The sequence below is a fragment of the Cotesia glomerata genome, linkage group LG3 (genome assembly GCF_020080835.1).
Source record: "Cotesia glomerata isolate CgM1 linkage group LG3, MPM_Cglom_v2.3, whole genome shotgun sequence".
Taxonomy (NCBI): domain Eukaryota; kingdom Metazoa; phylum Arthropoda; class Insecta; order Hymenoptera; family Braconidae; genus Cotesia; species Cotesia glomerata.
In genome coordinates this window covers 6,767,821-6,794,754 of record NC_058160.1, presented here as the reverse complement: position 1 = coordinate 6,794,754, position 26,934 = coordinate 6,767,821, and the positions used below count along the sequence as shown (strand labels likewise).

The following is a 26,934-nucleotide window of genomic DNA, read 5'->3' as shown; positions in this document are numbered from 1 at the left end:
AAATTATTATTATTATGATTTCATTTATAGTTTTTAAACAAACAAAATATTGAATTTTGTTTGTTTTAAATTAAAAAAGTACTCTTAAATTTCAACTTATCATTTATGACTAATTATAATTCACTTTTACGAGTAATAAAAGTTGATTGACTAAATGATCCTGAGTTGATATTAAAAAGCGATTGATTTTTAATATTGTACAAAATAATACTTCTATTGCACTTTACAAAATATACATTTTTTTTTACAATATACCATATATATTTTAATATAAATTAAATCGTTTTAAATGCTTTTATAAGTTTGATAGTATAAAAAAAAAAATATGTTGAAACTTTAAATTTCATCGTCCATCGAAATTTGTTCCATAACTTTCAAATCGTCAGAAACAGAAAATTCGCAACCGGTTGAACTAACAACTTCGCTAATATCGACGTTAGGCGCTAATTCAATTAACCGTAAACCTCCATCAATAATTTCAAATACAGCCAAATCTGTAATGATCAAGTCGACACATTGTTGACCTATAAAATAAAATTAATTAATAAAATTTTCACATAAAATATAAGCACAATCAAAAAATATCACAATAACTAAATTTCTAAAATAAATAAGTACCAGTGACTGGTAATGTGCAAGCTTCTAGAATTTTCGGGCTTCCGTCTCGAGCTTTGTGCTCCATTGTGACAACTACTTTTGTACCCGCAGCAGAAACTAAATCCATCGCACCGCCCATACCCTTGACCATTGATTCAGGAATCATCCAATTTGCTAAATCTCCATTCTTTGATACCTGCATACCTCCAAGAATTGTCAAATCAACATGACCACTAATAAAAAAATAAAAAAATAAAAACATGAATAATAACAGTTACCATTAATTATTTCTTGAATACTAATACCCAACAGATTGTCAAGAATTTATTCTTACCCTCTGATCATAGCGAAACTTTCATCACTACTGAAGAAAGATGCACCAGGAGCGACTGTTACGGATTCTTTTCCAGCATTAATTAAATCTGGATCAACTTGGCTCTCATCTGGATAAGGACCAAGGCCCAAAATTCCGTTTTCAGACTGAAGCGTTACATTCATACCTTTCTTAATGTAATTAGCAGCCAACATTGGCATTCCAATGCCCAAATTAACTGTAAAACAAATGAATCATTATTCAACACCATTAATGTAATAATTAATTAGCTTAAGTAATTATTGTAAAAGTTTAATACTCACCATACATTCCATCTTTAAATTCTAGAGCAGCACGTCGGATAATTTTGTCTCTTGCTTTAGTTGCTGGTGTAGCTTTTTTTGATTTTAATGAGGCATTAGTTTTTAATTTCTGAAAAAATTTGATTGTTAATGTGAATACTATCATAAGTGATAAATAATAATGTAATAATGTGAGGCGGTGATTCACTCCTTACTTCAATACGTTTTTCATAATTACGGCCTTTTAAAATTCTATCTACATATATTCCGGGTACATGAATCTGATCAGGATCCAGTTGACCAACTTCAAGAATTTCCTCAGCTTCAACAATTGTAACTTTAGCTGCTTTACACATGACAGGGTTGAAATTTCTTGCTGATTTTTTGAAAATTAAATTTCCAGCTTTATCAGCTTTCCAAGCTTTTATTAACGCAAAATCTCCAGTGATGGCGGTTTCCATAACATAGCTTCGCCCGTTAAATTCCTGAATCTCTCTCGGTTCACCAGATATTTCAGGCTTACCTTCGGCACCATATTTTACGACGACATTACCCTCCTGGATTATAGTACCGAGACCAGTTGCTGTGAAAAACGCTGGTATACCAGCACCCCCTGCTCTGATACGTTCTGCTAAAGTACCCTGTGAGAGAAAAAACAAATAAGAAATTTCTATAAAAATAAAGGAATATATAAAATAAAATTGACAATACCTGTGGCGTCAATTCGACTTCAAGATTACCACTGAGATATTGTTTTTCAAATTCAGCATTTTCACCAACATAAGAAGCAATCATTCGTTTTATTCTTTGCTGCGATAAAAGTATCCCCAAACCAAAATCATCAACACCAGCATTATTCGATACAACTGTTAAATTTTTACATCCTTTTTTACTTATAGCAGCGATTAAATTTTCAGGAATACCACAGAGTCCAAAACCTCCAACTAATAATTTAGCACCATCAGGTATATCACTTATAGCATGATCAACAGATTTAAACAATTTTCCATCTCCAACTGGTACTTTCAACTCTGTTGGATCTGTTTCTGTTTCATCAGGTATGTCATTTTTTATTGAAAAATTTACAGCACATATCTAAAAAAATTACATAAAAATAAAATTCATTAACTATGCTGACAAATATTCCATGATAATAAATTCATGTAGTATATCGTCGTTAGATATCTGCTATTTTGAGTATGTAATACTACAAATCATGTCATTTTTCAATTAGAGGTTATACATAATATTTACCTTATTAATTTGTAATTTATTTCTTGTTTGTCGGCAACCAACTCCTATTTTAAAAAATATTTTATGACATTTTATAATTCCTAACACCATTGTTAATTTAAACTATTTTTAAATGTCTGATATTATTTTTATTGCTCCAAATTATCAGAATTAATGGTAAGTACGTCTTTCCACTTGACCGGTAAGTCCAAGACTGAGGCTGATATTTTAAATTGCGAATAAATGATATGAGCCGTTACATTTAAATGAAATATAAGTACTCCAAACCAGCTGTATATCTACATATTTATATTATAATTAAGTACAACTGATTAAAATTTGTTTTGCATTTAAAATAATAACCCGGCTTAGTGAACGAGGTCATTAAAGTCCCCCGTTTAGATAATTTAATTGTAAAATTTTTACATCAATCAATGCCTTATTTTGATTCGAGATGTTTTTTTAAATTGTTTATTAATAATATGACTGTCAATGATATTACTATTTTTTTTTATTTTGTTTAATAATAAATTACAAAATAAGTGTTTACATTATTTTATTCGTTCTTTATCAATTGTGTATTTTTTTATAATAATAAAATATTCTTATAAATTAATATATGCTTAATTTATTATAAACTATTATTAAATATATATTTACATTTACACATTAAAATTTAAAATAAAATAAATTTATGAAAATATCAGTGCACATCAATGTAAAAAATTATAATTATAATATTAATATTATCTATATATCATACTTTTATTAGAAACTTGTGAATTAAGTATTTTAAAAAAAATTTAATTCTCTATTATGTAGAATTTATAAATATTTATATATAAATAAATTTTTTTGACATATCCTGATAAATAATTAATCATTTAATGTTCCAGGAAGCATAATATGGCAGATATAATATTTTAAATAAAAGAATTAAGTGAGAATGAATTATTATAATAATAATTTTATCAATAATATTAAATCTAAAAATTTTCTTATTTAAAAACGACCACTTCTTGCGTCAGTAATTGCACCCCATAATTCAATAACGAAATCATCACTAAATCCAAAAGCTTCAAGATCTGAATTGTCAATAGCTTCAGCAAAATCCATGCTATTGAACTTTCCTTCCGCTAATTCCCAAATTTGGGTTGCTAATTCATTGTCATTAATACCCATGAAACTTTCAAGAATGTTATTTATTTTTTCAACACCAATTGTTGAGGAATCATCAACCTGAGAATGAAAAATATTTGAAATAATTAAATAATTCTATAAAATAATTAATTAATTAAATTACCTGCTGAATTTGCGTACTTCCATCTGCTTTGAACCTCAGTGTTTCTTTACCCGATCCAAAGCCAGATTTTTTATTTTTTTTAATATCACCTCTTGGACCAATACTGCCAAATCCACTTTTCTGAGGTTCTATTAATCTTAGAGTAAATGTTGAACCTTTCGGAATATCTTTCAACATTTTAGCGACCTCATAATGTCGTCTACCAACCAAGTTTTCCGAATTTATTCGTTCTATGTGATCACCTACTTGTATCACTTTAATTTTATCAATTACTGAGCCTTCTTTTATCCGTTTTATAAATGCATATCCAGCTCCATTATCTGTGATGGTTAATCCTAACGCATCTTCTGTTTTAACTAATTCAATCTCTTTCGGTCGACCTACCGATCATTTAAAATGATTTGATGTTATTTATTTTTTTTTATCAATATTAATTTTAATGAATATAAAAAATTACTTACTTTTGCGATGAGCAAATATAAAATCATCTAATCCTATTTGTCCGCCCAATAACTCGTTCATATCGACTTTATGGGTGTTTAACGTACAAAAAAGAATCTAAAATAAAGAAAGTATAAAATAATATATATGTAATACTAACTATTATTATTTAATGAATTAAGCATTAAATAACAATATTAGTTGAATGTTCGATAACATTTATCTTTAGAAAGTTGATAAGAAAAAATGTTGTAATTAAGATATGATTCAGATCAAGGTCATAAAATTTATCGGTTAAAATTATTTGTTTAATCAAATTGAAGTGCGGTTACTTTTAATAGACTTTTAAAATTAATCGGTCAATAAAAAAAATAAAAAAATACTTTTAAAAAATTGTTTAGTTAAGACATTTTTGTGAAAAAATAATCGATACATTTTTTCGGGATGAAAAGCTGAAATTTTTTTGGAATTAATCAATTTAAAAATGAAAATAATGTATAAATTTTAAACTAAAATTTTTAAAAATTGATTCACAAGTGTGGTAACAATTTGTTAAATTTATTAACAGATAAATTTTTTTGTAGTGATAAAATAATCGCGTCGAGAAATTCTGCGAAACGTATCAGCCGAATGGTTAATTGCGCAGTCAATCTACATTACAAAGTTTTTTAACAAGTAACTGTTAAAATCGGCGACCTATCTAAACTGTTGAAATGTATTTAACAAAACATAAGTATTACTGCATAATCTTGCGATGATACAATGTAGTTGAACAAGAAAAGTTCATTTACAATAACAAGTCGAAATCAAATAACAACTACCACAACTACAACGATTGATATAAAGAGAAAGGAGAAAAGCTTAGTTGTGTACTTAAATTGTTAATAAGTAAATTTAGAACCCAGTGGGATATCCGGAACGCTGGCAGGGTCATGAACCATGACCAATGTTTCCGGCATTCAATAATAGCGATGAATGATGCTGATAATTATGATGTGTTCCCATACATGCATGACTACAGTAATTATTGTAACACTAGATTTTCGTATTGTGATTGTGATTGAAAAGTAGTAGATAAAAAAAGTTGTAAAGATAAAACTCACTTCACTTGTTGGTAGATCATAGCACTCAGCTATTTTCTGGTAAAGTTCACGGACGTTTTTAAAATCCGATATAAATCCCGTTGGGCTGCCATGTGCTAACTGACAGCGAAAGACCAGATGTGTCTTACTTGAATTTTGATTATCATCTGTTGACTCTGTTTGATCTTGATGACCGAACTTGTCCCGTTTACCAGTTCCATTTATATTATTATTGCTACTACTACTACTACTGACGGTTTTATGACCTTCATGATTGTGAGCTCCGTTACCTGTAGTCTTCTCTTGAGCAACAGGACTCTTTGACACCGTCTTCGGTTTAAATAATGGCATTTTTCTACAGAAAAAAAAAATATAATAAAATAAATAAACACTTGTAGTTGCTGGAAATATATATTTTTTTAAATAACTGTTTATTATTGTCTACTGTAATTTTATATTTCTACCGGAACATTTTAATATTGTACACATGTCTACACTTTACTCACAAAAAAGATAATTATCACAACTTTTTTATTTTTATTTTTATTTCTTTTAAATTATACTTATCAATATATTATTATCGCATTAAATATCCTGTAACTTGTTTTATAATCGCGACGTATGATTTCAACGTTGAACGTATAATATAAGTTTCTGCATCAGTAAACAACATACTAAAGAAGTATTATATCTTCACTTCACAGAAAACAGCATCATCATTCTCATCTTTTCTTATTTTACTTTATAACTTATAAATTATATTTTGATTAAATAACATTTTTATCTCATATTTTTATTTTTTCGGAATTTCAAAAAATGTATGTTTAATTTCAGATAATATTAATGGTATTTTTTTTTATTAATGCAATAAATTATTCTTATCTTTAAATTACAGTGGGGAGTGATGACATACCTTATTATATATTTAATTCTTTTAACAAAAAATAAAAGGATACATACGTGATACTTATTTTGATGTATATTAACGAGAAATACTGTTAAAAATAATTGTCTGTTGAAGTAAATTAGTTTAAAATCATGATAGAATAACTAAGGTCTTGAACAGCATAATAGCTTGTGCTAAATTACACTAGGTGAAAAAAAAAACTTCATATATGTTATCGTTTTTATCTTCATAACTATATTGAGTTTATCAGAGATTTGTTATCATATCCAAAAGGAATAATTGAATTTTTACATTACACATGTAATTGTTATCAATAATTGTTATTGAATAATTTAAAAAATACACAAACTTAAACTATTTTTAGTTCTAATAGCAATGTCTTTAACTTGAATAATTGGATATAAACACTTGTTCAACTTCACGAGACAAACTAGTAAATTTTTTTTTTTATTATCATTAAGTTTTAACATACAATATAACAATTGTGGTCTAATAAAAAGCATACAATGTATAAAACTGCTAGTACATTACAGTAATATCCTCGTGACCCTCTCATGAATCTCACGAGTAAATTCCCCACCAACTACAGAACTTGGTACGTTGTACATAGTTGGACGTACCTCACTTTACTCCCTCTCAATTTTCTCTATTCTCTCAACCGTTTCACTCAAACACATCATCCATAATTTACTCATTATTATTAAGAAAAAAGTGTTCATTAAAAAAAACAGAATTGTGGCTTTAACTATTAATTAACACTATTATAAATCAGAAATCGCTTATAATTTAAATAGTAAATGGATAAATTTTTATCGACTATTACGAAAATTATAACATTAGTACAGAGAAAAGTATTTGTATTAAAAAATCCCAAAATAATTAGTAACAATAAAATACTTAAAATACATACTTATATTCAAAAGAAACAAAAATTTACTTTTACTCTAAATAAATCACAGTTTTTTTTTTTGCGAAACAATTACTAAAGGCACAATTTACTGTATTTTTAACGAAATTAATATTACGTTATTTTAAAAAAAAAAAAAAAAGTATTACTTATTTATGGTACTGGATCTTTAGTTTTTATCATTTTTTTAAAGTACATAAGAATATGTAGAGAGCTAAATATTTAATAAAAAAAATACTTGAGTTATTTCATTCACACAATTTACAATAAATTCTAATTTTCCTAATAAACTTTTATAAAAAATTCTTTCAAAAATCATCTCCATAGTATTAACATTATAACAATTTAAACAATTAATCACAATAATTTTTTTACGTATAAATCGTAACAAATTTTTTTTGTGTAAAGTAATAATTTACAATAAACAGCTGTCAGAAATAATGCAGCTATTTTACAAGTAGTGTATAAAATCAATTCGTAATTGCTAATAAATTGTATAAAAAAATTGTTCTATATAAAAAAAACTCTTCATACTTGAGCATCAATAAATTAGTTAATAAAATTATTGCCTATATAAATTTCAGGTTGTATTATAAAAACCTTCCAAACTTTACCACAATGTGAATTATCATCCATCATTAGATAACTTTGCATTGGTAAAAACAAATTTTCATATTTATCAGTGCCGAATTGATACTGTTGCATTGCTCGAAAGACAGCACGAAAAGGAGGCTGTTTTTGTGAGTGAAATGTACCTCTCGATCCGTGGATGACTAATGCACCTTCTGTCTCAGCATTAGTACATACAGACATGTACATACAGTGATCTGGTCTGTAGTTATAACGACACGGATAAATATACAATCTTTCTGGATGGTAATGAAATATAATATTAATAATATCCTGATCACCCCATGTTATTTTTAATTTATACTCTTTGTGAATAGGTATCACATAATCTGTCCATCTAAATTCACGCATTCGTGTTAAATTCATCAACATAACACCTGAGTTGACACCGAGTTTCCCGTAGTACGGATGTTTGGCAAATCGATTATACCATCCTGTATTAGGATCTTCATGTTCAGGACTCAAAGCAGCCAATTGTGTTGAATTCATTTTTTTAAATTCATCCCAGACTAACTCTGGTGGTGCTAAAAATAATGTGTCTGTATCAACGTATAATATGGCATCAGTATCATTCAATAAAGCCTGTAATTAAAATATTATTCATTATTTAAATATTAGAGGCGTCTATCAAGACTTTTTTTAGTATGAATAGACATGTCTTTAAATATTATAACTTAACGATAAATTAAAAATAATAATTACCGGTAGAAAAAGTCTTTGAGCAGCGCATGGTTTGAATAATCGTTTCCACATTGAAGCATCACTATTGTTTGGAAATTGAATCGGTTTCAGTACAAAAGTAAATGAATTATTTGTTAAATACTTCCATTCGCTGAGTTTCTCGTCGAATGCAACGATCAAATCATCTTCAGCAATTACAATCAATTTCAATAGTTTTTTCGTAAAAACTAATGCAGATTTAAACATTGTAAGAGATTCATCTAATCTGTCACCACAAACGACAACACAAATAGTGACTTCTTGGTTTATTATTTCCATCGAATCTTTTTTGAGACGTCCTCGAGCACGTGGATCTCGATGATTTGAAATGATTTCAGTATTCGAATCTTCATCATTTTTTTTGTTACTACTTGAATGCGATGAAATACTTAAAACAATTATCACACCAATAATACATAAAAAAATAATAACAAATCTGTACAATGATTTCATTGCTCATTATTTTTTATTGCTTTTTAATTTAGAATACTTCAGATAATTGCAATATTTTAAAAGTATACTCAACATTCTTGTTTCTATTACAACTAATGAACATTTAAATTTCTTGGAATTTTATTATTCACATCTTTTCGAAATTTGAGTAAACTTAATCCCATCGTTTTTTATTTTCAATACTATTACTATTATTTTGTTTTCATATGACCAAGTGTCAAATTATTCTCGCCATAGGTGTTTCTTTTTGTAAAATATTAATTAATAATACTTTAATTTATCACATCAATTAATTTTTTTTTGTTTACAACCATTTATAATACTTATACAATTGTTACGTATAAATAAAAGTAATTTATTGATAATTTTTATTTCAAATGATTCAATTCATGAAATTTCATTTCGCCATACTAAAGAAAGTATAGTCTAGTTAAAAGCAACTTGGAAGTATCTGACGTTTGACGATTGTTTTAATTTTTTCAACAATTAATAAATTAGAAAAATTAATTTTCATGATTTGATAAGACGACTTAATATTTTTGGAGCTTAAAAAAAATTAAATTTTTATTCCAAAAAATCGATTATATCAGATATTTTTCGAATAACAATAACAATCACTACTCTGCTGACAAAGTTTGAAACTATTAAATAGATGTAGCGTATGGACACTATACACGGTTTTATTATTAAGCATATACTATACTTTAGTATATTCCAATCCAATCCCAAAGTAAACTAAATGGCGGGTGGATAACCGTAATTCTGTTTTTGTTTACTTTTTTTTTAAACTCCATTTTTTACAAATGTACTATTTACTTATTAAAATGTTTTAATTTTAAATATAAAATAAATTTGTTTGTGTTTCATTAAGAAGTTAGATTTAAAAACTCCCGAGATGCCGCCGATGTCTGAGGGATTCGGTGACCGTATCGAGGTTAGTAATTTAAATTTTCACTTTGAAATACCAATATTGTATTTATTTATTTATTTATTTATTATAGGATTACACGGAACTCGAATTTCTTGGCAGAGGAGGTTTCGGTGATGTTTATAAAGCAAGATGTCTAAATACAGGAATAGATGTAGCGATAAAAAAGGTATGTATCAAATTCTGATGTACGGCTTGAGTGTAACGTACACTGACAGTACCTGTTGCATCCAAACAAAATAGCATATAAGTTTATAGAGCACTTTTCTTATTGTAGATTAACATAAAATTAATGCAAGACCATGGAATGATTGGCAGAGTACGTGAAGAAGTAGCCATTCATTCAAAATTGCGACATCCATCTATTCTAAAGTTCTATACATCTTTTAAAGATGCAAAATATGTTTATATAGTGTTGGAACTATGTCCTTATGGAGATTTACAGCGTTTTCTGAAAAAACATTATGTTCAAAGGCTTTCAGAAAATGAAGGTAATTTTTTTAAATTAGTTGATATTGTTATCAACAGAAAATAAAGTAATTGATTAAAAGTATTTGGGACATATTACTCTATTGTTTAATTTTTAATAAGGATACATAATTTCTGTTAATTTATCTGTTTATTGTTAGAAAATCGACCTGATATTTATCGTTTTTATTCTAAATAAATTTAATTTTTTAGCTGCCAGAATTATAAAACAAGTGGCGGAAGGGTTACTCTATTTGCACGATAGAAATATGGTTCATAGAGATATCTCACCTTCTAATTTATTATTGACTGCAGAAATGCAAGTGGTAGGTGCAAAACTATTTATGACATAAACATACAATTTAACAAATTTTTCAATCATTTAAAGTCTTATTTTTTATAGAAAATAGCAGATTTTGGATTAGCAAAATTGATGAAACCTAATCAAAATAATATGACTATGTGCGGTACACCCAATTATATTGCACCTGAGGTAACGTTAATTTTCTTCTCTTTAATTAGTTTTATTTAAATAAAAAAAATATTAATATGACAAAAATTAAAATAGGTTGCGACAAAATCATCACATGGTCCTAAAGCAGATTTGTGGAGCTTAGGATGTTTGTTGTATACTTTACTAGTTGGTAAAGCTCCATTTGACAGTGGAGGCGTAAGAAGTACTTTAGCTCTTATTGCTAAGGGTTATTATAATTTACCTTCTTATTTATCTGACAGTGCAAAAGATTTAATTAGCCGTTTACTACAAAAAGAACCACACCATCGAATTGAATTACGTGATATTTTAAAGCATCCTTTTATTACATCTATAGAAAAAAAATATCAAGTAAGTATTCTTATTGGTTATTTGATATTATTATTTATGACTATTTTAAATGTGAACTTGTTTAATATTTTTAGGAAAAAATGTTAATGAGCAGAGCATTGTCACGAGATAGAATGGCTGATTCAGGGTTGGGTAAAACAATGTCTTCAGTAGATCGAATGGTTCGAGGTCGCTCTCGTTCAGAAGAGCGCGCTTCGATGTTACCATCGTCGTATAACCCTTTAGCACCACATTTTACCGTCAGAAGTGATCCTGTAACTGATAGAAACAATTGCCAGAATAACTTTGCTTATCAAAATAAGCGAAATGATTATTCTCATGAGCAGACTTCGATACGATCAGGCATTCCACCATCTCGTAGTCGAGTATTTTCACGGACCTCACACACCAGCGTCGATGACATTAATTGTCAAAGGAACGATAAACAAAAGTATCGAGAGCAAGCCGGTGACTATCTTAAAGATCAAGATGTTAATGTAAAATTACAAACACCGCCATTAAATTCTAAAAGACTGCTGCCGACAAGACATCGTACGAAAAATGTTATTCTCACAATTCTTGATAACGGAGAAGTTTGTCTTGAATTTATAAAAAGGAAAAATAACAATATGGTAATATTTTATTATTTTTATTTAATATTTATGTTAGTAATTCATCTTTTTATTAATTATTATTATAATTAAAACTATACTAAAAATAGGAACGGATTGGTGAAGTTTGTAGGATATCAAGTGATGGCTTGCAAATTATTTTATATAAATTACGAGAGTCCAGAGAAATTGATGATAAACCACCACCACTACCTGCTCATGGCGCTGATATTTATTCTTATGAAAATTTACCTTCCCGGCATCACAGGAAATACGTTTATGCTGCAAGATTTGTTAACCTCGTTAAAGCAAAAACACCTAAAATAACTTTATACAATGAACGTGCAAAAATTCATTATATGGAAAATGGGCCACGCCCAGATTGTGAAGTTCATTTTTACAATGGTATTAAAGTTACTTGTGTTGATAATATAATAAAAATAACAGATTTAGTTGGTAACAGTTATAGAGAAGGAGAAATACTAGGTGAATTAGAAGAATTTTATGAACATTATAAAAAATGTTATCAACATTGTTTATGCCTGGAAGCATCATTACATACATTGGAATCAGCAACGGAAGAATCTTGTTTTCCTGTAATTATTGGACGAAGACCTCTATCTGCTGGAAATTTTTCTTCCCTACAAGGAAAAGAAAATGTGTTACGAGTAATCAATAGCCCACAAACTATAAATAATTCACCCGTGGTAAATTAGTTAATTTATTCATTTAACGTTTCTCAAATTCATTAAATTAATTTTGTATTTAAATTTATATTTTCTTTTCTTTTAGATGCCGTCATTTGATTATTCTGTAATGTCTGGAGTAACGTTGAAATCTAAAAGAACAACTTCTAATCGCTCAATACAGTATGATTATAAAAAAGAATACATTCCCGGTATTGGAAATGGAATTCAATTACCGAACGGAGATATTAAAATAGAATATGAAGATGGATCTACTTTAACAGTTTTCCCGAAAAGCCAGGGTAATGAAATATTGTATGAAAGAAATAATGGTATGATAAGTAAATATTCAACAAATCAACATAAAAAACTTCAAATACCTTATGAAGTACAAAAGAAGCTACGTCGAGATTTGCCGGAAGTAATTTCTCATTTTGTACAATCAAGCCATCGGAATATAAGATGAATTCTATTTTTCATTTTTTTTTTTTTTTTTTAACGAATTGAATGACAGTAATTGTTGTAATAAATTTTAAATATTATTTTCAATGTTAGCTATCAAGAGATTGCATATAAATAGTATAATAAAAGACTAAAATCAAGTAATTGATTTTTAAGTCACATTTTAATTGATATTTTTCAATTAAATGTGTAACTAAATGATTTAATTATAATTAAAATAATTATTTTTATAATATTTTAATGTAAATTATAAATATTTAATCGCTATAAATTTAAAAAGTAGTTAAATAAATTTAATTGAAGTATTGTAAATTAAAATAAATGAATTTATAGTATCTAACTTCAATAAATATTTTAATAAAAATAATACATCTGCAATAAATTAATTCATTGACCTCATCCAACAATCTGTGTCAATTTCCATAATTATTGTTTTACTTCTCACGTTTTTGCTTTCAAACAACTCATATTTCTAACAGAAATAATTCTGTATAGTAAAATTAGATATTAAATATTATACGTGTAATTAAAGTATATCGAGTACATTATTTCATTCATCTGTGTGCAGAATAAAGTACTCATCGTCATTATTAAAAAAAAAATTATTTCTCTCGAGCCTTTCACTTGTCCCATAGAGTTACATACAATGTACAGAAAACCACTGTACTCCTGTACATTTACATTGGAAGTAAAAACCTAAGCCGTTATAACCTTTTCGCCATGTTGAATTCACTCACTTGTTCCATAACGCTCAAAAGTATCCATAACGTCACAGATTGACGTAAATAAACAATAAACTATAAATAATAAAATAAACATCGTTTATAATTATTTATTCTGTTTCATCAGTATTCATAACAATAAAAATGATAACTAGCAACAATAATAATAATAATAGTAAAAATTAAAAATCTGTTATAGATAAATAAAAAAAAAATTATTTTTCTTACTCCATAAAAATAAGCATCAAGATCTAATTGTAAAAAAAATATATAAAAAAAGTGACGTGACCGGATCTGTTAATAAGCAAGCCTATGTGGGATGTTATATTATATCTATGAGACATTTGAGTGTACGACAATTATATGATTAATTGTTAAACTGAAGGTACAGTTAGTGAAATCACAATCTCACTGAAGTACGCACTTGATAGAAGGAGCACACCCATTCCAAATAACCTGTAACCAACTACTCACTGTTCAACAATATACATTAAAGATGGGTAAGTCTATTATTTTTTATATAAATTATCCCACTTATACTTTCAATTAAATAAAAAATAAGTATCTGGTGATAAGATGTCTGGTACAATTATGGAGTGATGATGATAAAATTCTCATATAGAATTTATTCTTCCGCGATCTAATCTTATCTTGAGTCAATTAGATATCATTATTAATGTTAGTCATGATTCAGATATTTTTTTGTGGCTTTTATTAAATTTGATGTTAAAAAATAACAAAGTCATACTATCATTTAAAAGTGAAAGTTTAAAATTTTAATTATTTTATAGTATAATTTACTGTAATTGTATCTAAAGCAATGACAACAAATAGCAGGTTTAGAAGATGTTATTCAGATAGTGGTGCAGTTGTCATGCCACTAAACAAAAGAACTGTTAGTAATATTAGTGTTGATAGATATTCTGAAAGAAGTATTCATAATGAATATTTAGATGATAAACCTTACAGTGAGTTTATTAGATCTAATTAAATAGCTTATTTATATTCATGAGGAGGAAGCACTTGTATACGTGTTCATTCATTAGGTTAAAGCAACGTTCAAAGATTATTACTCATGCTTTTATCATGTGCATTGTTTACTAATGGATTTATGTTTCTATTTAAAAAAATTTAAATAACTGCTAATTAATTGAAATAACTCGACTTATGTTTTAATATTTAAATCTGTATTTTTTATTATTTTTTAGGAAACATGTGTAACGACTGTATGACCAGAGTACCGTATGCAACACTCATTGCAACAATTATGTGTTGCTTGGGTGTTGGAATATTTTGCGGTACCATGTTCCGGGGAGCTACACTGACCGCTTTATTGATGGATCAGGTATTAAATAATTACTTAATAAAGTTAATATACAGTGCAACCTTGATTATATATAATTAGACCTGGACAATTTTGGGATCCAATCATATATAGATCATTATGCATGATTATATATGATCAGACAAAAACTTTTTTCATCAGGAAATAACAACTCATTTAAATCAAAACACAGAATTTATTATTTGAAAACATTTAAATCAGTTGAAAATCAAAATAGAAATCGTTATCAATGCATAAGCATAGAATATAAACATAGAATGTAAGCGTAGGAAATTAATAACATGATTTAAAAATAATGATATTAGCTTAATCTTCATTTTTCGATTCTTTACTCGAAAAAAGGTGAATTGAATTTTCGTTATATTGAGGTTGTTTGAAAAATATATTCGTAATATAAAGGTATATTTTACATTAACTCTTATGAGCAGTTCTGGGGGATTTTTAAATTAAGTAAGTTAAATTAATTTTTAAATTAAATAAGTTAAATCGAGGAATTCGTTATATTGAGGTTACACTGTAATTAACAAAAATTTTCTATGGCCCTAGGGCTTAAATTTAATTTATTAGTTTATTGATCGTGTGATTAATATTTGTTAAAGGTTTTCCACTTGAGACTTAGCTGGCTTGAAGCATTACAATTAATTTTTGCATCAATTGGTGCGAGTATGGCTGCATTAGGATTCATGATACTTTGCGTTGGTTGTCTTGCAACGGGAGCAACAAGACACAAAGTCTATCGAGCTTGGAGTACACGTGTTGGTGGTCGCATCTCATGTGCTGTGGTAATTAATTCATTTTTCAATATTAATACAGAGATAATATTCATTAAGTATAATTTACTATTTTATGCGCTAATTTAAACAATTTTTTTAGTTCATGGTCATCACTTACATACTCCAATTTGCTTGGCTGTTAATTTTTGCATTTTTAGTCATTACGACATTTGTATTCACAATATTTTGGGGTCTTTGTGAAAATCCGCGTGTTGGATCTCATAGCGATTGTATTGACTTTAATCAATTTAGTGAGTTTTTTCAATCATTAATTTTTTTTTTTTAATTAAATTAAATTAAGTATAAAAACATATCTTAATTAATGAGTTATTTTAGGTTTTATGTTCCCTAACTATACGAGGAATGAAGATATGAAAGTATGTGGACCACAGGAAGTAAAATTATTCTGCAAAGATTATGTTGAGAAAGCTGAAGTGATGTTTATTTTAGCAACAGTGGCTTCCATATTGGTAGTACTTAGCCTTATCCATTATTTAATGTGTCTATCAGCAAATTATGCACACATTCGTGATCATGAAAAATTTCAAGAGCTACAAGAACTTCAGTACCTACAAGACCCCGGCGATGGTGATTCTCCTCAACATGGTATGGATACTTTGAGCTCTCATAATCATAGCAAAGATAGATTCTAGGATACGGCCCGCGAGATCTTCTCTCTGAGCTCCAATTAAATGTCTCCCCATTTCTTCTGCTTAAAAATGAAAAAAAAATATAGGTATATATATACACAGAGATATATATATATATATATATATATATATATATATATATATATATATATATATATATATATATATATATATATATACATAATATCTTATTGTATTGTGTAATGTGAGGTCTACTGTTAATTGCTTACTCTATCGTTATACTAAATTTTTAAACTGGAAGATCTTGCGGGAAATTTATGCCGTCCATTATTCTAATAAAAAAAAAATCAGTTGGCAGTCAAATTTCTTTACAAAATGTAAAGAGCAATCTATGACATATCTATATTTGTTTTGTTTATTATTTAAGGATTTTGGCTGCTTACATACTGCTTTAAATGAGATGTTTTATATAGTTTAGCATAGTATTAATTATTTTAATCATTTTACATCCTAAACGTATTTACGTTTTTTATCATACCTATTCATTTCTAAGTATTATATGTGTATTGTTTATAACATTCCACAATTTAGAAATTTATATTAGTTGAATTCACTTTTTTAATTTTATATATTTAATTACTTAAAATTGTACAATGAATTTTTATTTAAAATTCATTTTTTATAATGCATGAAAATTTGTAAAAAAGCGCGTATCAATTGTACGTATAGTAGTAAATTATTTTATATTTAAATCATCAAATTTTAGTTATGCCTAATTTGTAAATTGATATGTCGTTTATTAATGAAGTAAACGTTATTTTACTGACTCTCAATTAAAATTAGTTCGTATAAATAATGAAATTGGGAGTAAAGACTAATAATTTGTTAGTTTTATCGGAGTAATAAACAATTAATAGCAAGTATTAATCCTTTAATGTTCTGGAAGCGCAATGAATCTCAGTGTGAGCTGTTAGGGGAGAGAACCAATCATAGTCCGTTATGCGGTTGTGTGAAAGACGGTTTAGTGTAGTAGTGTGTCCATGCGTCCCTTTCTACTATTTTTCTGGCCCCCTCTCTAGGAAAAAGACTATAGCTCTCTCACTTAAAGAAAAAGACATATGACTCGAATTAAGAGTGGGGATTCAAGGCCGAACATTAAAGGGTTAAATCAAAATTATCAGAAATTAAAGAAATAAATTTATAAAACAAATTAAAATTATTTTTTTAGAGCTTGAATTTTAAAAATATATATCTAGAGATGAAATTATTTATCGTAGATGAAGTAAAATCGGACATAAAATTTTGTCAAATTATATTAGCCTTCCTATTAAATTTTACCTATATAAATAAAATTATTTATTCTATTCTATCAATTAACATAAAATATGTACAATCAAAAAAATGTTTAGCACAATGATTCAAAGTATTTACAAAATTTTCGAGTTTTATATATAGTTCTTTTATATTTATACATCTATCTATGAATAATATACAATATTATATATACATGATTATATTATTATATTATTTTCTATATATTTACAGTGCAAATACTACTGCGATACTTTTTATTCAGTATATTTACAATACAGATGATTTTTTATAATTATATATTTCATTTACTCATAGAATTTATTTTCGTAGACTTTAAAACAAATTTCACATCGATATATGGTACTAAAGTTTTAAATTTTCTGTTCATATTTTTTTATATTTTCAGAGTTTATTAAAACCTGATTACTTTTTAATGTAAATTTTTTTTTGTGACTATTTTGTTTAACATTTAGCAAATTATTTGTGAATGGTTTATTTTTATAAATCAGGTAGAAGTACCGTTTGTGGCCACTTCACGTTTAAATTATTTATATGAATGATTTTACGAAAACAGAAATTATAAATCAGAGTGAAATGATAGTAAGGGAATAGATAAATAATTTTTTTTTTTTTATAAATCAAATTGAAATTAATAAGATCATTAAGCGTACAAGAGTGATTAGAGGTGGTACTTTTACTGTATAATGCATAAATATAATTTGTTTTGGTTTGATTTTTTTTATAAACTGCCGATTACAAAATGTAAGATTTAAGTTAGGATTCGAGTACAGAGATTAAATGTAATTTAATTGTTTTTATATTAATAAAACAAAATAATGTTCACTGTAAAAAATTTTAACTTTAAATTTATATTTTTAATAATTAAAATATAAATTCTTGATAGAAGTAATTAATGCTCATTTTAATCCACAGTAAATATTTTAAATTATCGTGCCAAATTGTCGATATTGAACTACAAAAAAGCCTAATAGTGATAATAAAAAAATGGTTAAAAAAAAAATAATTAACCTATATACTTAATGATACAGAGAAAGTCTTAAAGTATCTAAAAAAAATATTACAAATTATACATACTCTAATAAAGTACTTTTTATTCATGTCAGCTCAAAAGAGAATTTTAATGTTAAAAATTAAAAAAGCTTTAAATACACACAAATATTCATTCTTATTAATGTAGAATACACATTTAAACAGATTTACATACTATATTGCATATTTTAAAATCTATAGAACTATTTAGAGATTTCAAATGTTATATATTGATAGATTATCTTACAAGTCGTTCAAATGTAGTAAAGTTTAAATAAAAGTTAAATAACACATAAATATCTTTGCGTGTTTAAAAACTGCTAAATTTAAAAGTTATTAAAAAAAATTACTCAATTTATCTACTGCAATAATAATAGCTATATAATGAATTTAATAATGTTAAATGAAACGATCCAATTGTTTTATGTCAAATCTTAACAATGATTAAGAAAAATTGTATCTTCAAACCTATAGAAAAAATTAATAAAGCCAAATATTCGAGTGAATATTACAAGTTGTTTATTATTTATTACATTATCATAATTATAATTATTATATTCGTAATTATTGTAGTTATATGTACAAGATTGAAATACAAAGCACGTTTTATTTTTAGAATTTAATTATCAGTCATCATCGTATTGAAGATCAAATTCCAAATCTAACGCATTTACTTCTTGAAGTGTATTTATAAATGTATAACGTGAAAATGTCATGTATAACTTACGAAACCACACATATTGAGATTTATGAGCCTTCATTGCAGACTAAAAATTTTTATTTTTTAAAAATTTTCATTATTTAATAATTGAATTTTATTTTATTAATTCTTTACTCACTTGTATCGTTCGACGCTGCTCATAATTAACTAAATACCAATAGGAAGACGTTAATAAACTAATCGGCAAGTCTAATAGCTGTACATATTTCCTTAAAATATTTACAGATTCAAGAATATAAAGTTTACAATCTAAAAAAGAAAAATGAATTAATATTATTGTTTAGTAGGTAAATATATGTACTGATTGTCAATCGCATACTTACACGAAGGAATTTTCTTTTCTATGCATAAAGAAGCTATGGCATAATACAATGAAATATGATTTTTATGACCACTTACACCACGCTTATCGAAAGTAACTACAGCATTCATTTTATATGTTTCTATATAATGTAAAATATTTTCGGAGATAATACTTCCGGGCCATTGTACTTTGGGATTATCAGGTAACTCTGAATTTCTGCAAAATTTAAATAGTATTATTATTTTTTAAGTATATAAACAAGTAATTTATTGAATTAATTATTTATAATTGTATTTCTTGAAAATCATCGCTATTAATAATTACTATTTAGGTATTTTTTTTACAACATTATTCAACTTTTTACAGATTGTAATAAGCAACTAAATGTAGATTGTTAACAGTTTATAAACAATTTTAATATTGTTAAATCAATTAACTTATATAAACAACTATTATGATATTGAAATTGAGACATCAAATAATTTTTATAAATTTTTTAACTAATAAATTATAGTAAGAAGAATTGATTTAAAAAATTCCATCTTTAGAGGCTCTAAAAAATGATAAGTGCAATTTTTTAAAGATAATTTTTTACACCTAGTTTATTATTCAAAAAAAGTCAAAAAATTGTCAAGTGTTCGCTAATTTCAATGTCATAAACTATTTTATCTAAATAGCAGGTGTGATGGCGATGATTTCAAACCGTATTACGGATAGTACTTTTATGTAATAAAAGCTTACATTATTATAGTGATGTTAGCCTCTGGTATACCTATAATTTTAGCAGAAGCCCATAACTCCTCTTTTCTTCTTTTATGTCCACCTATAAACACACTTACATATATTGATAGACACATTGTCTGGTATTTAATCCAGATATTATTATCAATAACAATGACAAAAAAAAGTAATTTTAACAAAATAATAAGTACCATTAGTGAAACATAATAAGTAAACATTAGTAGTTTTAAATCTACTTAGCCAGTAAATCATAGGTCCAAAAAACATCACTTCATCGTCAGGATGTGCTGTTACAAATAGAATTTTTGATGGTGGTCCTGGTAATTGCCATGCTTGATGATTAACTCTTTTCAAAATTATATAGAGTAGGATGCAAACCAAGAGATATGCAATCAATGTAATTATTATTTGCCACGTTATTTCCCTTATGTACCATGACCACCATTGCCCAATTTCATTGATTTGTTCTTTGATAAAACGCGTTGGTGATTTAATATCAAACATTTTTTTTTATTTTTTTAATATCACCGATCCCTTGAGTTTTTTTTCACAAATTACCTGGTACCGTCATTGCTTTTTTAATGGGGAATATTTTTTTACTATCCGAGGCTAATTCAATCATTTAATTTTATATATAATCAGATATAACAAATATATAAATATATTGTAGGTTATTTTACATCAGACCAGGAGTTGATTACACACTTGGCTCTGATGATAAAAACTATGCACTATATATCGACTAATTCAAACTCGTCATAAATATAAAGTGTAAATATATATATATATATATGTATATACTTACTTATAATAGACACTTACATATGAGTATTAACTTAATAATTGCTAAATTATTCCAACATACATTTATAGCATTATAATATTGTTTTTATTGATTTGTTGTATAATATTCGAATTGCACCATACTTCTTGAATAAATTAGAGCAAAAAATTATTTATAATAGTTATACTTATTGATAAATTTATGAAAATCTCTTAAGAAAATAATTAGTATTGGTAAAGTAAAAAAAAAGTATCTCAATTAAAAAATTACATTTTAAAATTATTATTTTACAAAAATCAAAATATTTTCTGATAATTATACTTATACATATTCTTAAAAACTATTTATATTTGGAGTAAGTTCGAACTTATTAAACTTCAACAAATTTGTTTGACCAGATTAGGCCTTTAGATATGTAATAGTATAGTTTTTTAACAAAGAAATTATTTAAAACTTAATATTTAATTAAAACTAACCTTATAAATTATAAAACATATTAGTTAAAAATATCTTGATATTGTCAAAAATAGTAATTTTATAAATAAAAATCATAAATCATACCTAGATAATTATTTTTTACTCATAGTATAACTCCACGTATTGTCGTCACAAACATACATGCGTTTTTTACTTGAATCTTATAAATATAATTTTTATTATATTAAAATATACTTCGGCATAGATATTAATGAATGATTTTTAATTACATATATCTTCAAAATTACCATCATAATGTAAGATAATAAAATATCATATATAATTGTTTATTTTGCAAATGATTATTATTGCCTGTATATTTATTTTTAATTTAAATTTGAAGAATCAATCTTTTGAGATCTTTTTACAACTAAATACTTCAATTATTTTTTTGTGTTAGTTGTAACATCAAATACTAATTATAATACATTTAATTAATTTTTTTTTTCTCTTCATTATGCTCTAATTGACATGATAAATATCATTAAATATATTCAATTAAGTTGTTAAAATTTTTTTCAGCTACATCAAATATTGTTTAAAAATATTATTTCCATCTCATATCATTATATTGTATTGTATAATTTTATCGTTGACATTATCAAAAATGTATTAAAGAATTTTTTATAATTAATTATATTTTAACTAACTACAATATCATTCACCTTACTTTAGTTGAAAATAATTAATTAACTTACTTATGAATTATTAAATCACATGCATAAATGCAATATACATATACAAACATATATATGTGCACGTATACACAAATTTAATATCTATTATAATTTATATGTACAATACAAAACTTTGATAGTTTTTTAATCACCTTTCATTTACGAATTATTGAATTTACTTTACTTAATTGGATAACATTAAGTAAAGAACAACAAATGATTTCATTATGAATAAACTCCAATACTGTTATTATAAAAATTACTCCATATGTGTACAATTGAATATCAATAAAACAGCTTTTAGATATTACTTTTAACGTATTATGAAATCTTCCCGTGTCTACAATTATATCAGATGTCAGTTATATTTATAATTGCAGAATTAAAAAAAAACTTGAAAGTCATTTGTAGTTTCGAAGAAATCATTTCGTATAATTAAAAACACTTTAAAAAGATATTCCATCAATGACATAGTTGCAAAATTATTTCATTTTTTTATGGATAATTTTTATTTTATTTAGAATTAATATATTCTATCTTCAGATCCAATATTTATTTAGGTAATAATTTTTGTTTATATTAATTCGAAATAATCTTTGATTTAATAGTGTTATTTACCATTGTAGTATATAGTAATTTCGTAAATATCATCATAACAATGAAAAGATCCAATATACACTTATATTTTTTCGATAACACAGTTTCTGTTACAATTTTTACAGTTAAAAAATATTTCTTTATCACGGTTAAAATATTTCGTAAAACACAGCTTTACAATTGTTTATATAATCGACAGAATTTTTTTGCATTAAATCGGCAACATCTTAACTCTTTACTTCTGTACTTGAAACGAACTCTTTTTTTTTTTTTTTTTTTTTTTAATATTTATACTCTTATTTTAAAACAGCTCATTTCTAAATTATGTTTATATCAAGATTACAAATCGTAAAATGTTTTTTGTTTTTCCAATTCTAAATTCAGTTTTTTACTAAAAAAACCAATGTATCATTGTAATTAAAATCAAAAAATTTTACACTCACAATATACTTGTTTTTATAAAATTTACCGTTTTCTCTAATTCTTAAATATTATATTTTTGGTTCTTAATAAAAAATATTGCTACCCATTGCAGTAAAAATGCTGATTTTTTATTAGAACACTATATTTGCATAAAATATTGATGTTTTTAATGTTAAAATATGTCAACCTTTACGTTATTTTTGATACTCAAATATCCAAAATGCGATGTCAAATGCAATGTCTCCAGTACACTCTTTTAAATTAACCTTATCAAAAATAATCTATGCATCGCTTATTTTGACAGACAGATAGTCTAAGCTAATTCATCAGTACGTTTTCTCTCTTCTTCAACTCGTTGTCTTGTACGATTAAAGGCATCGGTTTTCAAAAAATCCACAGTTTTATAAACAGTAGTATTAGGCGGCGATTGAGCCGGCGGTAATGTTGATGAAGCAAAACTTTCAGAAGCTTCTAAATCAAGATCTAAGTATTGTAAAACTACTAATCTTCGATTTGAAGCCGGTATAAAAGTATTATTATCCTGATAATAGTAAATCTGTTACGTTAAAATAAGACAAAAAAAAAATAAATTAATCAATTATAAAATGAAATAAATAATTTTAAAATGATTTACTGACCTCCTCTTTATCATCCACAATATTGTTATCTTCGTCTGATGTTGAACAATGTCGTGTACTATGTCCGTGAGCATGTGGCGTAGGGCTGGGAGCTGCTCGCAATTTATTTTTACCAGGTGGTGAAGCCAATTGAAGTGGTCCTGTTTTGGTAAACAAGGAAATAATTCAATAAATTATTAGTTATACATTTATAGTTTTTAAAAATGTATGATATGTGTCTCACCCTTAGTAGGGAGTTTGGTTAGCGGGGGTTTCAATTTCCGATTAATGCGTGGTGGTTCAGTAGCTAAATGATCAGTAGGACTCATTTCTGGAGCAGATAAAGTAGGACCAGGCGATGGTTCATTACTAATAATAGAAGTTGTATCACTCGTTTTTCTTCCAGGTTTTAATTCTCGATAAACGACAGGCGGTGGAAGAACAACAGTTGATGATACACTACTCGAAGAATCTCTTATTAGTGGACTTGGCAAATTAGAATAAGTTGCAGTGGTTGAGCTCTCAGAACGAGGACTGGATGGTTCATCATCATTAAAATCATATCTAAATATACGATCGTCAACAGAAGATGGTGCAGCATTACTATAACAATGCCTAGGTGTCCGCCCGGTTGTAGAGGTATCAGTACTAGTTACACTTGAAGTACCTATTTGATGAGAGCGCGGAAAATCATATGTTTCATCAGAGATTATTGCAGTTGCTGGTGTCGATGGTGCGGGTGTCGCTGGTGTTGTTGGTTTAGAACTTTCAGTAGCACCATCTAAGTTCAAATAATTATGTCCAATATTTTCTAATGTCATGTGAGATGGTTTTGGTGGTCGTGGTGGAGCCCGAACTGACTCATCAGCTGTAGGTATGGCGGAATCAACAATTTTAAATTTACCAAAACGTTTGCTCACACTCCATGAACAAATTTTTGGATCACTCAAATTCTGAGAAAGTTTTGAATCACCAGAAGAGGGAAAAGTTTCCCAATTGACACTCGGAATCGGTGTTGTCCATTCGTCATCAGTGAAAACACTTTCTGCATCTGTTGTAATTGGTGATCTTGATGGAGATGGAGCGAGTCTCCGAGGAGCGTCGTAATGTTCAGGACCATGACTTATAGCTGAACTTAGAGAGCTAGTATCATTTAAACGTCGACCGGAAATACATTCACTGATGGGAATGTAAGGGCCTGATATGGTACTTGTAGGTGATATGGGCGGTGATTCTTGAGACTCAAAGTGGAATACTAAAAAGTCAATTTTGATTATTAATACAAATAATAAACTTGTTGATTAATTATAGGGTAGAAGTATCGTTTATGGCCATTTATTGTTCAAATAAACAATAGAAATAAATTTATATTAATAAACCATTACAAACTCAATTTGTTTTAGTATAAATTTTTTAAAACTAAACAAAAATATGATTATATTATAATTTTTTATAAATTAATTCAAATGTTAACTGGCCAAAAACGGTGCTAAGGTGGCCAAAAACGGTATTTCTACCCTATATTAAATTTAATTATGAATTTCATACGTTGTTGTTCTTCATCCTGAGTATATGCTTTTAATCCACAGACTTGACATATTGCATCTACCCATTTATTCATATCTGATTCACTCTCAGCCACCAAATAATAAATCCTCTTTGGTGTTTTCACGTTGAACATATATTGATATTTTTGTTTGCGATTTTCAAATCGTAAACCGGCATCAACCTAATGTAACATTATGATAGTAAAAAAACGTAATATAAAATCACCATAAAAATAATAGAAGTCATGGTTAACTTGAAAAGATGTCTTTTGCATTGTACAAACAAATTTTTTACCTTATTTTTTTATATTAAATCTGAACTTTGGTCATTTAAATTATAAACTATACTCATACTTACGATATGAATGATTTGCTATAATTACCTGTTCACACTGATCAAGATCGATGTGCCCTTTGAGTTTTCGACATCTCTTATCTGTATAATATTCTAAAAAATATTGTCCTGGCAATTCACCGCTATGACGAAGAGCAAACCATCGTTTTCTCCACCTCTGAGGAGTAAAAAAAAGCAATATATGTATAATTAGTTCAACTCTAATTGCATGATACGGATAAATGCGAGTATAATAAAAAAAAAAAGTACACATAATAAGATAATTACCGCTCGCCAAAGTTTAGTAGGTGGCGATTTAATTAGCCATCCCTCGTGCACTATTTCTTGGGATGTTTTGAGCACTTCCATACCCGCTTTTGATTACTCACTTGCATTAAATTTGACCCGTATCTTGTCCTTTAGCCTGTGAATACCCAATTGATTGTGTATACGTCATTACACTGAACACCATAACGTTTATCTATTTTTGTCCAACGCATACCAACAAACTCATTGTTAACAAAAATAATATACACGCCCAACAATGTATATTAACTTTATCGTAATATGGTGAACAGTATTCACAGTCAAGATAATTTATTTTTCCCATTTGGGGAACGTTTAATGTCGTTTAATGATACAAAAAAGCTCCAACATGCTCAATCTTTTATGTGAAAATAAAAAAAGTCAAAACAGCGAATCAGAGCGACACCGTCAGGCATATACAAAAGATATATTTTTACTTTTTTATTTTTAGCTTATTACAACGCCATCTGTACTTCACGCGCCATTTTTTAAATGACAGAATGGTGTATCATAGGGATGGGCGATGTTAGCAAAAAAAATCGATATCGGACTATCGATTTTCGAAATTTTTCACCATCGAACCATCGATGATTTGACAAAAACATCGATTGTAGACATCGATGTTGAAAATGCGCGCGAAAATTCGAAAAAATTATGCTTATAACCTAATTTGGCGTAAAAAGAAATAATTTTTAATTATTTTAATTATTATTGCCCGTACACCC

General features: G+C 27.0%; 7 protein-coding genes and 1 long non-coding RNA gene across 9 annotated transcripts; 2 read left to right on the top strand and 6 right to left on the bottom strand.

The window, feature by feature from the left end:
* Positions 1 to 186: 186 nt before the first annotated feature.
* LOC123261931 (succinyl-CoA:3-ketoacid coenzyme A transferase 1, mitochondrial) lies at positions 187 to 2,707 on the bottom strand. The gene is made up of 7 exons (XM_044723826.1): positions 2,467 to 2,707; positions 1,924 to 2,307; positions 1,428 to 1,853; positions 1,234 to 1,342; positions 932 to 1,148; positions 619 to 830; positions 187 to 524 (listed from the first exon to the last, which is right to left on the bottom strand). Exons 1-7 carry the CDS (start codon positions 2,554 to 2,556, stop codon positions 337 to 339), a joined length of 1,626 nt encoding a protein of 541 aa, XP_044579761.1. The 5' UTR covers positions 2,557 to 2,707; the 3' UTR covers positions 187 to 336.
* Positions 2,708 to 3,264: 557 nt separating this feature from the next.
* On the bottom strand, positions 3,265 to 7,036 carry LOC123261934 (PDZ domain-containing protein GIPC3). Of its 2 annotated transcripts, none has more exons than XM_044723833.1 (5): positions 6,232 to 7,036; positions 5,293 to 5,626; positions 4,210 to 4,306; positions 3,749 to 4,128; positions 3,265 to 3,684 (listed from the first exon to the last, which is right to left on the bottom strand). In XM_044723833.1, the coding sequence occupies exons 2-5, from the start codon at positions 5,620 to 5,622 to the stop codon at positions 3,448 to 3,450; spliced, it is 1,044 nt and encodes a 347-aa protein (XP_044579768.1). In that variant the 5' UTR covers positions 5,623 to 5,626; positions 6,232 to 7,036; the 3' UTR covers positions 3,265 to 3,447. The 2 variants fall into 2 exon arrangements, with proteins under 2 accessions (XP_044579768.1, XP_044579767.1); XM_044723832.1 differs by lacking the exon at positions 6,232 to 7,036 and adding an exon at positions 5,736 to 5,758.
* Positions 7,037 to 7,470: 434 nt separating this feature from the next.
* Positions 7,471 to 9,406, bottom strand: LOC123261933 (glucoside xylosyltransferase 1-like). Its single transcript, XM_044723831.1, has 2 exons — positions 8,418 to 9,406; positions 7,471 to 8,297 (listed from the first exon to the last, which is right to left on the bottom strand). The coding sequence occupies exons 1-2, from the start codon at positions 8,886 to 8,888 to the stop codon at positions 7,635 to 7,637; spliced, it is 1,134 nt and encodes a 377-aa protein (XP_044579766.1). The 5' UTR covers positions 8,889 to 9,406; the 3' UTR covers positions 7,471 to 7,634.
* A 192-nt stretch (positions 9,407 to 9,598) lies between these two features.
* Positions 9,599 to 13,013, top strand: LOC123261930 (serine/threonine-protein kinase PLK4). The gene is made up of 9 exons (XM_044723825.1): positions 9,599 to 9,822; positions 9,890 to 9,985; positions 10,094 to 10,307; positions 10,498 to 10,610; positions 10,688 to 10,777; positions 10,853 to 11,128; positions 11,203 to 11,739; positions 11,829 to 12,425; positions 12,511 to 13,013. The coding sequence occupies exons 1-9, from the start codon at positions 9,784 to 9,786 to the stop codon at positions 12,868 to 12,870; spliced, it is 2,322 nt and encodes a 773-aa protein (XP_044579760.1). The 5' UTR covers positions 9,599 to 9,783; the 3' UTR covers positions 12,871 to 13,013.
* A 190-nt stretch (positions 13,014 to 13,203) lies between these two features.
* Positions 13,204 to 13,931, bottom strand: LOC123261937. Its single transcript, XR_006508810.1, has 2 exons — positions 13,817 to 13,931; positions 13,204 to 13,663 (listed from the first exon to the last, which is right to left on the bottom strand). It is a non-coding gene; the product is annotated as an uncharacterized LOC123261937 (long non-coding RNA).
* A 462-nt stretch (positions 13,932 to 14,393) lies between these two features.
* LOC123261935 (neuronal membrane glycoprotein M6-a) lies at positions 14,394 to 17,430 on the top strand. The gene is made up of 6 exons (XM_044723834.1): positions 14,394 to 14,556; positions 14,797 to 14,933; positions 15,533 to 15,715; positions 15,807 to 15,957; positions 16,043 to 16,459; positions 16,524 to 17,430. Exons 1-5 carry the CDS (start codon positions 14,409 to 14,411, stop codon positions 16,357 to 16,359), a joined length of 936 nt encoding a protein of 311 aa, XP_044579769.1. The 5' UTR covers positions 14,394 to 14,408; the 3' UTR covers positions 16,360 to 16,459; positions 16,524 to 17,430.
* A 1,747-nt stretch (positions 17,431 to 19,177) lies between these two features.
* LOC123261936 (N-acetylglucosaminyl-phosphatidylinositol de-N-acetylase) lies at positions 19,178 to 21,180 on the bottom strand. The gene is made up of 5 exons (XM_044723835.1): positions 20,639 to 21,180; positions 20,448 to 20,529; positions 19,726 to 19,922; positions 19,521 to 19,651; positions 19,178 to 19,448 (listed from the first exon to the last, which is right to left on the bottom strand). Exons 1-5 carry the CDS (start codon positions 20,949 to 20,951, stop codon positions 19,308 to 19,310), a joined length of 864 nt encoding a protein of 287 aa, XP_044579770.1. The 5' UTR covers positions 20,952 to 21,180; the 3' UTR covers positions 19,178 to 19,307.
* A 2,049-nt stretch (positions 21,181 to 23,229) lies between these two features.
* On the bottom strand, positions 23,230 to 26,613 carry LOC123260994 (GRB2-associated-binding protein 2). Its single transcript, XM_044722416.1, has 6 exons — positions 26,192 to 26,613; positions 25,953 to 26,081; positions 25,571 to 25,751; positions 24,267 to 25,277; positions 24,044 to 24,183; positions 23,230 to 23,961 (listed from the first exon to the last, which is right to left on the bottom strand). The coding sequence occupies exons 1-6, from the start codon at positions 26,270 to 26,272 to the stop codon at positions 23,719 to 23,721; spliced, it is 1,785 nt and encodes a 594-aa protein (XP_044578351.1). The 5' UTR covers positions 26,273 to 26,613; the 3' UTR covers positions 23,230 to 23,718.
* Between the last annotated feature and the right edge of the window lie 321 nt (positions 26,614 to 26,934).

Excerpts from the sequence above, each read along its gene's own strand:
- LOC123261931 (XM_044723826.1), bottom strand. The coding sequence starts at position 2,556 with ATGGTGTTAGGAATTATAAAATGTCATAAAATATTTTTTAAAATAGGA. Across the intron at positions 2,308-2,466 it reads ATAAATTACAAATTAATAAG|ATATGTGCTGTAAATTTTTC; the intron begins GTAAATATTATG and ends TAATTTTTTTAG. Across the intron at positions 525-618 it reads TTGCACATTACCAGTCACTG|GTCAACAATGTGTCGACTTG; the intron begins GTACTTATTTAT and ends TTTATTTTATAG.
- LOC123261934 (XM_044723832.1), bottom strand. Across the intron at positions 4,129-4,209 it reads TATATTTGCTCATCGCAAAA|GTCGACCGAAAGAGATTGAA; the intron begins GTAAGTAATTTT and ends AATGATCGGTAG. Across the intron at positions 3,685-3,748 it reads GAAGTACGCAAATTCAGCAG|GTTGATGATTCCTCAACAAT; the intron begins GTAATTTAATTA and ends TTTCATTCTCAG.
- LOC123261933 (XM_044723831.1), bottom strand. The coding sequence starts at position 8,888 with ATGAAATCATTGTACAGATTTGTTATTATTTTTTTATGTATTATTGGT. Across the intron at positions 8,298-8,417 it reads CTCAAAGACTTTTTCTACCG|GCTTTATTGAATGATACTGA; the intron begins GTAATTATTATT and ends TTTTAATTACAG.
- LOC123261930 (XM_044723825.1), top strand. The coding sequence starts at position 9,784 with ATGCCGCCGATGTCTGAGGGATTCGGTGACCGTATCGAG. Across the intron at positions 9,823-9,889 it reads GATTCGGTGACCGTATCGAG|GATTACACGGAACTCGAATT; the intron begins GTTAGTAATTTA and ends TATTTATTATAG. Across the intron at positions 10,611-10,687 it reads TGACTGCAGAAATGCAAGTG|AAAATAGCAGATTTTGGATT; the intron begins GTAGGTGCAAAA and ends TATTTTTTATAG.
- LOC123261935 (XM_044723834.1), top strand. The coding sequence starts at position 14,409 with ATGACAACAAATAGCAGGTTTAGAAGATGTTATTCAGATAGTGGTGCA. Across the intron at positions 15,716-15,806 it reads GTCGCATCTCATGTGCTGTG|TTCATGGTCATCACTTACAT; the intron begins GTAATTAATTCA and ends CAATTTTTTTAG. Across the intron at positions 15,958-16,042 it reads TATTGACTTTAATCAATTTA|GTTTTATGTTCCCTAACTAT; the intron begins GTGAGTTTTTTC and ends GAGTTATTTTAG.
- LOC123261936 (XM_044723835.1), bottom strand. The coding sequence starts at position 20,951 with ATGTTTGATATTAAATCACCAACGCGTTTTATCAAAGAACAAATCAAT. Across the intron at positions 19,923-20,447 it reads GCTAACATCACTATAATAAT|AAATTCAGAGTTACCTGATA; the intron begins GTAAGCTTTTAT and ends TAAATTTTGCAG. Across the intron at positions 19,449-19,520 it reads AGCAGCGTCGAACGATACAA|TCTGCAATGAAGGCTCATAA; the intron begins GTGAGTAAAGAA and ends AAAAATTTTTAG.
- LOC123260994 (XM_044722416.1), bottom strand. The coding sequence starts at position 26,272 with ATGGAAGTGCTCAAAACATCCCAAGAAATAGTGCACGAGGGATGGCTA. Across the intron at positions 26,082-26,191 it reads CTACTAAACTTTGGCGAGCG|AGGTGGAGAAAACGATGGTT; the intron begins GTAATTATCTTA and ends TTTACTCCTCAG. Across the intron at positions 23,962-24,043 it reads TTGTGGATGATAAAGAGGAG|ATTTACTATTATCAGGATAA; the intron begins GTCAGTAAATCA and ends TTAACGTAACAG.